Here is a 10,630-nt window from a genome sequence, read left to right as displayed (position 1 = left end):
CTCGTTGCTCTGATTGGTTGAAGGACAATCCAATTGCGTACAGAGTCATTTGTACTATGCCCGTTGATCCCGCCTCTTGTGCAGTAGAAAATACAGAGCAGACTCCCCAGACTGATGATCAGTCTTAAAAGATTGAGCTTGGTCTGGTGATAGAGAGCCGAAGTCACGCCCTTCTACTTCCGGTCCATGGGACCTTATCTTTCGAAAAAATATGAACGAGGGTCAATGGAGAGATAATAATTATTTTTTGATCCCGTTTGAATCGAGCCATGGATTACAAATATGATGTTCGTCAATTTAAAACATTATTTTTCAACCGAAGAAAGTCTCCGTTTATTGTTAAACTGTTGAAGTATAAGACTGTGAAAATACTTAATTAGAAAGACTACAAACTTCATGGATGACGTCCCGCTGAAGCTCCGATGTCTCTGTGTGTGTGTGTGTGTGTGTGTGTGTGTGTGTGTGTGTGTGTGTGTGTGTGTGTGTGTGTGTGTGTGTGTATATAGTACCAGGATGTAACGTTACTCTAATGATCAGAGGATCTCGCTCGTTCTTTTGATTCTCTGCTGAAAACACTTGACTGGATAAAACACAGCAGTTAAGATAACGTTACATGTGTTGTGGAACAGAGCTAAGCTAGCTAGCTAGCAAACCAAGCATCAAGCTAGGTGACGTAGATTGTGTGAGACGGGAGATGTAGTCCACTGGGAGATGTAGTCCACTGAGCGGTTTCACACTAAACTAAGCGGTACTACGACAAACCTACGGCTAACTAAGACTTTCTTCGGTTGAAAAATTATCTTTTAAATTGACGAACATCATATTTGTAGTCCATGGCTCAATTCAAACGGGATCAAAAAATAATTTGCTTCTCCCCGTTCACTACCGTTCATATTTTTTCTGACTTAAGGTCCCATGAGGTCCACCGGGAGGGGCGGGACTTCAGCTCTCTATAGCCAGAGAGAAACAAACTGGCGTTTAGTTTTGGACTGTTTTTCTGCTCGGGGTGGAGATGTGTTAACGTACATGATCTCTATTTTAAATTTGTTTAAACTCTGCGTGTGCAGATTCGGTGTGGCTCTGGTAGTCCCTTCTCACGGTGATCTTTTGACCTTTTGTGTTGGCAGGAAGTCTCTCTGCAGCTCTGACCTCATCTTTGGTAGTTGGGGGTGGGGCTTAATGGTGGGGGATGATGGGATTGGATGGAGAGATGAGAGACAGAAGGGTCAAAGGTTGTGGCGTCCTGTAGGAAGAGGGGAGGGGGTCACCTCTGCCGGCCAATCAGAGCCAGACTCAGAGTGACGCTCAGCTGCCATATATGGGGCGACGAGGGCGGGGCGAGCGACCTTAGATCTGTGAGGGAAACAAGACAGAGAGAGAGAGAGAGAGAGAGAAGACAGAGAGAGACAGATAGAGAGAGAGAGAGAGAGACAGAGAGAGAGAAAGAGAGAGAGAGAGGAGAGAGAAACAGAGAGAGAGACAGAGAGAGAGGGAGTGAGAGACAGAGAGAGAGAAAGAGAGAGAGAAAGAGAGAGAGAGAGACAGAGAGAGAGAAAGAGAGAGAGAGAGACAGAGAGAGAGAGAGAGTGAGAGAGAAACAGAGAGAAAGACAGAGAGAGACAGAGAGTCAGAGCGAGAGAGACAGAGAGATAGAGACAGAGAGAGACAGAGAGAGAGACAGACAGACAGAGACAGACAGAGAGAGACAGAGAGAGAGATAGAGAGACTGTTTTTTACAAAAACACTTTATTTACGTATTTATAATTTGTACAGTTTAACAATGAAATAAAGTTCTAATGCATTAAAATCAGTTTGTGTGAGAAAGAGTGAAACTCTCTTTAGTTGTTGGCAGGAGTGAAATTGAGTCAACGGTTCAGAGAGATGAAAACATGCCTTCCCTGGCAAGCATCTTGTTTTTCCCCAAATTATTTATAAAATACAGATTTTTAAACATTCTTTTTATTTCAAATGGCTTGAAAAATAGTGCAAATAGCTGCAGGGGAGACACTGTGGGTTTGGGATGATTCACCTGCCCAAATATATCTTTAACTGCATCCCTGTGTTTGTTGTTAAGAGCTTTGTGTTGGGATATGATTCAGATTATTAGATGTCATTTGAAATGATGACGTCAGCACGTACGGAGGCTCAGAGTGGACAAACAACTCTCTAAAGGTTTCTAACGAAGATGTTTTGGAAACTTACTGAGTTTCAGAGTCGTTGTGTAAGCGTGGCCGACACAACGTCGTATTTTATTTTGAAACGACAATTTTGAACACTAAATACAGACTTGGTGTGCAAAATTAGGAAAATGTGTAACATGTCAAACACACAGATACCTAATTGGACCAAAATCTAAACCTTTACAGCATCTTAAAGGTGCAGTAGGTAAGCCTTATGAAACTAACTTTCTGTCATATTTGCTGAAACTGACCCTATGTTCCAGTAGAACTACATGAAGCTGGTAGTGCAATTTGCAAAAATCCACCGCTCCCTGTTCAGATGCACCAATCAGGGCCAGGGGGGGGTGTTTCACTGCTTGTCAATCACTGCTCATGCACACGCATTCATTCTCCTTTGTGGGGGGAGGGGCTTAGGAAACCGTTTTGGGCTTTAGCAGAAAGGGGGGAGGGACTGAGAAGTTGTTGATGTTCAAAATGTAAGTCCTGGATCTTCACAATCCTACCTACAGCACCTTTAAGTTAACGCTCCAAATAAATAAAGTAAATCAAGTCATGTAGCTTTTAAAATCTGAAATCAAAGAATTTCAATAAGTTTTATTTTTAAGTTTATGGTACCTGTGTGTGGTGTGTTTTCAGGACTGAATTAAGGATTAATTTAGGAAATGTTTTTCTTTGTGTAAATGTAAAAACTTCTGTTACAACGAATAGGAGGGAAATGTAACTCACTGTTGGGGGGCGGGTCTTTGCATTCGCCCTCCTCGATGGTGACATCATCGATGGCGATATCTCCCTCGATGCCGGCGCCTCGGACTCCCTCCATCACAATCTGACGGAGACGAAGACAGGAAGCTAAGAGTCAGTATGTCATTGTGTACTGCATAGGTTATGTGGTAATGTGTCATTTGTGCAATATGTAGGCTATTTGGGTTGTGCAATATGTCATTTGTGCAATATGTAGGCTATTGGGGTTGTGCAATATGTCATTTGTGCAATATGTAGGCTATTGGGGTTGTGCAATATGTCATTTGTGCAATATGTAGGCTATTTGGGTTGTGAAATATGTCATTTGTGCAATATATGGGCTATTTGGGTTGTGCAATATGTCATTTTTGCAATATGTAGGCTATTTGGGTTGTGCAATATGTCATTTGTGCAATATATGGGCTATTTGGGTTGTGCAATATGTCATTTGTGCAATATATGGGCTATTTGGGTTGTGCAATATGTCATTTTGCAATATGTAGGCTATTTGGGTTGTGCAATATGTCATTTGTGCAATATATGGGCTATTTGGGTTGTGCAATATGTCATTTGTGCAATATGTAGGCTAATGGGGTTGGGAAATATGTTAGTTGTGCAATATTTCATTGTGCAAGGTCTGTGCTGCACTTATTGAGGAGAACGCAGCCGACAAGGTTGTTCAATTAAAATCTGCCACTGAAATGAAGAGTTAAGGCGAGACACGGCAGGCAAAAACATTGGGTTTTTTTCACTGGTCAATTTTGTCTTCAATAACATGTCTTCTTTCAGACTTGTGGTGAAAAAAAGTAAAAAATACACATTTAGGTCTTTATTTTACTACACTTTGTCTGTTTGCGTCAGTAGATTTCTCCTAAATTCAACAAAAGTTGGCGTTCTAAATCATCCCGCTGCTCCGTGATCGCTGTCTGCACCCTGTCATCTCATATACCGTTGGAAAGCTCTCTCTCTCCTCTATAATGCTGTCGGATCCAAATATGGTCATTTCCTTTTTATCAGCAACCAATCGTGAAAGTAAAAGGGGGGATTTAACTCTAAAAGCGCAATCTCATTGGCTGATGCCAATTTCTGACGTGATTCGTTCAGAATCGTCACGTGACGCGCTCTGACATTTACGCAGTAGTTCAGAACGTCGAAAGAAATGCGTCGAAAACGGTCGAAAATCATCTCAGAGAAGACGAAAACAGTTGTTATTAGCAAGAAGACGCAGGGGATTACACACTAAGACAGCAGATGATGAAATGCCTTCACGTAGTATGTCGATGTCGAGACTGGCTGAGGTGGATCTGAGGGACCGTGAGGGTTGGTAGGGGGAGAGGAGACCAGCTGAGGTGGATCTGAGGGACCGTGAGGGTTGGTAGGGGGAGAGGAGACCGGCTGAGGTGGATCTGAGGGGCCGTGAGGTTTGGTAGGGGGAGAGGAGACCGCTGAGGTGGATCTGAGGGACCGTGAGGGTTGGTAGGGGGAGAGGAGACCAGCTGAGGTGGATCTGAGGGGCCGTGAGGGTTTTGGGGAGAGGAGACCAGCTGAAGTGGATCTGAGGGACCGTGAGGGTTGGTAGGGGGAGAGGAGACCAGCTGAGGTGGATCTGAGGGACCGTGAGGGTTGGAAGGGGGAGAGGAGACCGGCTGAGGTGGATCTGAGGGACCGTGAGGGTTGGTAGGGGGAGAGGAGACCGGCTGAGGTGGATCTGAGGGACCGTGAGGGTTGGTAGGGGGAGAGGAGTACCGTATTTTCCGGACTATAAGTCACACTTTTTTTCCTACTTTGGCTGGTCCTGTGACTTATAGTCAGGTGCGACTTATATATCAAAATATATATAATTTAACATGTTTTTAAATGTTAATTCATACTGAAAACATCCCCGTCTACAGCGGTGAGAGGGCGCTCTAGGCTTGTGACAACTATATGCTGCTCCTAAAGACAACTGAGAAAGAAAAGAAAATCCTATTCTGCAGATTACAAACTGCAGGTAGTAAAATATGCAGCCTAAAACGGTAATCGAGCAGCAGAAAGAAAGTTTGAAATGAGGGAGAAACTTGTGAGGGAGACTGGCGAAAAGGTGACTCTTACTGCAATGAAGAAATCAGATAAAGCTAATCGGCTAATGGCGAGCTGAGAGCGAGATGGCCAGAGCTGGAGGAAGGAGTCGGGAGGGGCTCGTCAACGGTGCAGCTACGTCTCCACGCCTTTTAATCCATCCATGCTCCACACCCTGGTAGCTAGCTGTTCTGGGTGCTGTTGTGTAGCTGACAGATGAAAAAGGCTGTTTTTGGTCTTGGATTTTGTGAAATAAATTTCTAAATAAATGCGACTTATAGTCCGGAAAATACGGTAAGTGGGTTTTACTTTGGCAATCTTTTAAACAAACCATGCTTTTTAGGAGGGTTAAGTGGGCGTGGTTGTTACCTGGAAGGCTGCGGCCGGGTGGATGTTGACCTTGGCTTGCCGCCAGCGGTCTCCTTGGTTACCGACCAGCGTCCAGACCGAGGTGTCGGTCACCGTCTGACCTTTCTGACGCAGCAAGACGTGCAGAGATCCTGCAGACACAAACAACACTGTCAGATCTTTATTTACTTCCAGGGGTTTTCCTCACTCAGAATGGGGTGGCTGGGGGGAGACTACGCACGACAGTAAGCATGATAGCTTTGCGTTAAAATTTGGTATCAATCCGATACCAAGTAAATACAGGGCCAGTATCGCCGATACCAATAAGATATCAATACTTTTTTAATAATTAAAGGTCCCATGGCATGAAAATTTCACTTGGCTTTCAAGCGAGCAAAGTTGCAGTTGGTCAAGGCCACACCCCCCCTCCACCTCACAGAAATGGCACATCCTAATTAAAGCTCATTGTGGGACTGGCTCTAGTGGCTGTAATTCTACACCAAGGCTGAATTTCGGGAAAAAGATTTCAGATACAGTATTAGAGGACCACTAAGGTCTATATAAAAGAGACTTCAGATACAGTATTAGGGGACCACTAAGGTCTATATAAAAGAGACTTCAGATACAGTATTAGGGGACCACTAAGGTCTATATAAAAGAGACTTCAGATACAGTATTAGGGGACCACTAAGGTCTATATAAAAAGAGACTTCAGATACAGTATTAGGGGACCACTAAGGTCTATATAAAAGAGACTTCAGATACAGTATTAGGGGACCACTAAGGTCTATATAAAAAGAGACTTCAGATACAGTATTAGGGGACCACTAAGGTCTATAGGAAAGAGACTTCAGATACAGTATTAGTGGACCACTAAGGTCTATATAAAAGAGACTTCAGATACAGTATTAGGGGACCACTAAGGTCTATATAAAAGAGACTTCAGATACAGTATTAGGGGACCACTAAGGTCTATATAAAAGAGACTTCAGATACAGTATTAGGGGACCACTAAGGTCTATATAAAAGAGACTTCAGATACAGTATTAGGGGACCACTAAGGTCTATATAAAAGAGACTTCAGATACAGTATTAGGGGACCACTAAGGTCTATATAAAAGAGACTTCAGATACAGTATTAGGGACCACTAAGGTCTATATAAAAGAGACTTCAGATACAGTTTAGGGGACCACTAAGGTCTATATAAAAGAGACTTCAGAAACAGTATTAGGGGACCACTAAGGTCTATATAAAAGAGACTTCAGATACAGTATTAGTGGACCACTAAGGTCTATATAAAAGACTTCAGATACAGTATTAGGGGACCACTAAGGTCTATATAAAAGAGACTTCAGATACAGTATTAGGGGACCACTAAGGTCTATATAAAAGAGATTTCAGATACAGTATTAGTGGACCACTAAGGTCTATATAAAAGAGATTTCAGATACAGTATTAGTGGACCACTAAGGTCTATATAAAAAGAGACTTCCAGATACAGTATTAGGGGACCACTTAAGGTCTATATAAAAGAGAGACTTCAGATACAGTATTAGGGGACCACTAAGGTCTATATAAAAGAGATTTCAGATACAGTATTAGTGGACCACTAAGGTCTATATAAAAGAGATTTCAGATACAGTATTAGGGGACCACTAAGGTCTATATAAAAGAGACTTCAGATACAGTATTAGGGGACCACTAAGGTCTTTTCCTACTATGACAAGTCAACATGTCTGCTGTGAAAAAGGTCCATAACTCCCGTATAGCTGCGCGGCAGCAGACTCACCGATGTGCTTCCCGTACATGTGGTAGTAGAAGGAGAAGCAGTAGGTGACCGAGGAGGAAGAGGAGGTCTTGGAGTTGGTGTTGAAGGTGGGCGACAGCAGCCGGGCCTTGTCTCCCTCCAGCCGAGGCCTCGACGTCTCGATGTACATGTAGAAACCTGCCAGAGGGTTACCAAATATATTAAAGCGCCCATATAGATAGATAGATAGATAGATAGCACTTTATTGTCCGTATACACGGAAATTTGTCTTGCAATACATGCTCATATTCAGGTTCATAACTCTATTTTAAGGTTGTACCAGAACAGGTTTACATGGTTTAATTATCAAAAAACACCATATTTTAGTTGTACTGCACATTGCTGCAGCTCCTCTTGTGTGTGTGTCACTGTGTGTGTCACTGTGTGTGTGTGTTTATGTGTGTCACTGTGTGTGTGTGTGTATGTGTCACTGTGTGTGTGTGTGTGTGTGTCACTGTGTGTGTGTGTGTGTTGTGTGTGTGTTTGTGTTGTGTATTATGTGTTGTGTGTGGCTGTGTGTGTGTGTGTGTGTGTGTCACTGTGTGTGTGTGTGTGTGTGTGTGTGTCACTGTGTGTGTGTGTGTGTGTGTGTGTGTGTGTGTGTGTGTGTTGTGTGTGTTGTGTGTGTGGTGTGTGTTTCCCTGTGTGTGTGTGTTGTGTTGTGTGTCCGGTGTGTGTGTGTGTGTCACTGTGTGTGTGTGTGTGTGTGCTGTGGTGTGTATGTGCTGTGTGCTGTGTGTGTGTGTGTGTTCTTGTGTGTTTGTTGTGTGTGTCTCCTGTGTGTGTGTGTGTGTGTGTTCACTGTGTGTTTGTGTGTGTGTGTTGTCCTGTGTGTGTGTGTGTGTGTTGTGTGTCTGTTTGTGTGTGTGTGTTTGTTGTCACTGTGTGTGTGCCTGTGTGTGTGTGTGCTTTTTGTGTGTGTGTGTGTGTGTGTGTATGTATGTGTGTGTGTGGTGTGTCACTGTGTGTGTGTGTACGTGTGTGTGTGTGTGTCACTGTGTGTGTGTGTGTGTCACTGTGTGTGTATGTGTGTGTGTGTGTGTGTGTCACTGTGTGTGTGTGTCACTGTGTGTGTGTGTCACTGTGTGTGTGTGTGTGTGTGTGTGTGTGTGTGTGTCACTGTGTGTGTATGTGTGTGTGTGTGTGTGTCACTGTGTGTGTGTGTGTGTGTGTGTGTGTGTGTGTTTGTTACTGTGTGTGTGTGTGTGTCACTGTGTTTGTGTGTGTTTGTGTGTGTCGCTGTGTTTGTGTGTGTGTGTGTGTGTGTCACTGTGTTTGTGTGTGTGTGTGTGTGTGTGTGTCACTGTGTGTGTGTCACTGTGTTTGTGTGTGTTTGTGTGTGTGTGTAGTACAGTACTAGAGTAAATGTACTTCAGAGGCTTAATTAAAGACAAGCAGCGAGGACATGGATTTGAAAATGAGAAAAGGAATTATTCAATGATTTATTCATGCTTTTAAAACGGCATTTTCAAAATGATTTCCCTCTGCAGATTTAATGTGACTGCCTGCACATATGCGGGGAATTGAACCTGTCACCCTGCCTTGCCTCGCTCTGCTCTGATTGGCCGCCCCCAGATGAACAGAAACAGATCCACCTCCGGCTCACCGAGCAGGAAAACTCCCCTCACACGTTACATCGTACGAGAGTGCAGAAAACAGGCGCGTTTCCGTGTCTGGCCTCGGAGGCTCGCTTTAATGAGACTCCGCTGCAGAAGAAGAGGAAGAACGGGCGGCAAACGGAGGAGAAGACACGAAGAAGAAACATCAGCTGGATGGGACTTTGTTTACAGGGGGATTAAACTATCGGCTCGCATCTTTTTATATTCCTCTCTGCCGTTCAGTTAACCCTGAACACACCGCGGCTCCACTTTAAAAGGACCCTGCTCAGTCCTTCCAGAAAAATGATGTTTTGTTGTGATTGTTGCCGGGCAAAAATCTTTGATTATGCGACACGTTTTCTTAAAAAATGCGATGGAATATGCTCTATATCAGAATATATTATTATTATATTAGAAACGGAGAGCTACTTCCTGGGTACTGAGTCATACGAAGGGCTACCAGTTTGATACACTCTTCTGAAATAACAAATGTGCTCAGTTTGCCTTTAGTTATATATGATTATTAATGATAGTTATATATGGTTATTAATGATTCATGATAGTTATATATGATTATTAATGATAAATGATAGTTATATATGATTATTAATGATACATGATAGTTATATATGATTATTAATGATAAATGATAGTTATATATGATTATTAATGATTAATGATAGTTATATATGATTATTAATGATAAATGATAGTTATGTATGATTATTAATGATTAATGATAGTTATATATGATTATTAATGATACATGATAGTTATATATGATTATTAATGATTAATGATAGTTATATATGATTATTAATGATAAATGATAGTTATATATGATTATTAATGGTTAATGATAGTTATATATGATTATTAATGATTAATGATAGTTATATATGATTATTAATGATAAATGATAGTTAAATATGATTATTAATGATACATGATAGTTATATATGATTATTAATGATTAATGATAGTTATATATGATTATTAATGATTAATGATAGTTATATATGATTATTAATGATAAATGATAGTTATATATGATTATTAATGATTGATAGTTATATATGATTATTAATGATTAATGATAGTCATATATGATTATTAATGATTAATGATAGTTATATATGATTATTAATGATAGTTATATATGATTATTAATGATTAATGATAGTTATATATGATTATTAATGATTAATGACGCTCATCTATGTGAAGACACTGATCACCTTAATGATTTCTCACAATAATTATTAAACAATGACTGAACAAGGTGGGAAACAGATGATATCAATATTCAATTTTCATTTTTAGAACAGGCTTGAGGGCTCCTCATGTGGTCCTTGGGGGCACCGTGTTGGTGACCCCTGTAAAAACGAGAACTTGAAATTGCTCATCTTACTTTGATTTTCAATTAAACAGAACAAAAAACACATAATTGCATTATAAACTTTGTTAAAGTAGTTACTTCAACTCACTGTATTAAGTTTATTGTGATAAGTTGGTCTCACTTCAAAATGTATGGTGGCGCCACTTTGAAATTGTAGTTAGACTCAAATTGAGGCCAGGTCAATTACTCTTTTCATGCTCCACGCTAAAACAGGGTTTCCTGGGCAGTTCTGCAGGGTTTTCAGTTGCCTACCTTTCGCGCCTGCTCTATGCCTTGAACTCCGATTTGCATACTGCAGTCAGGTGGTTCATTGGCTGGTCAATTCCCATGATGCAAGGCAGTAAATGGTTGTGTCAAACTTTGCTGAAAAGTTTGCAGTTTGTTCGAAATACAAATGTAACTTTATGAATTCCGTTTATTAAACGTGTCTGCTTAGAATGTAATGTTTTGTTGCCTGGTAATTGTCATTGTTGTGCTGGTTTACATTTGTAACCATTA

At 41.3% G+C, this 10,630-nt stretch overlaps 1 protein-coding gene across 1 annotated transcript in view; it reads right to left on the bottom strand.

Moving 5' to 3' along the window:
• Positions 1-853: 853 nt before the first annotated feature.
• The window catches only part of mdga2a (MAM domain containing glycosylphosphatidylinositol anchor 2a), a 56,370-nt gene continuing 46,593 nt past the window's right edge, over positions 854-10,630 (bottom strand). The window contains exons 12-15 of the mRNA XM_039785458.1: positions 7,118-7,273; positions 5,349-5,479; positions 2,907-3,006; positions 854-1,353 (exon numbers count right to left, since the gene is read on the bottom strand). Of these exons, the coding sequence (XP_039641392.1) occupies positions 1,265-1,353; positions 2,907-3,006; positions 5,349-5,479; positions 7,118-7,273 (476 nt within the window). The 3' untranslated portion in view covers positions 854-1,264. The remainder of the gene's footprint in view (positions 1,354-2,906; positions 3,007-5,348; positions 5,480-7,117; positions 7,274-10,630) is intronic.

This window comes from Perca fluviatilis, chromosome 20 (genome assembly GCF_010015445.1).
Source record: "Perca fluviatilis chromosome 20, GENO_Pfluv_1.0, whole genome shotgun sequence".
Classification (NCBI taxonomy): domain Eukaryota; kingdom Metazoa; phylum Chordata; class Actinopteri; order Perciformes; family Percidae; genus Perca; species Perca fluviatilis.
This window is presented reverse-complemented; position numbering and strand designations above follow the sequence as displayed.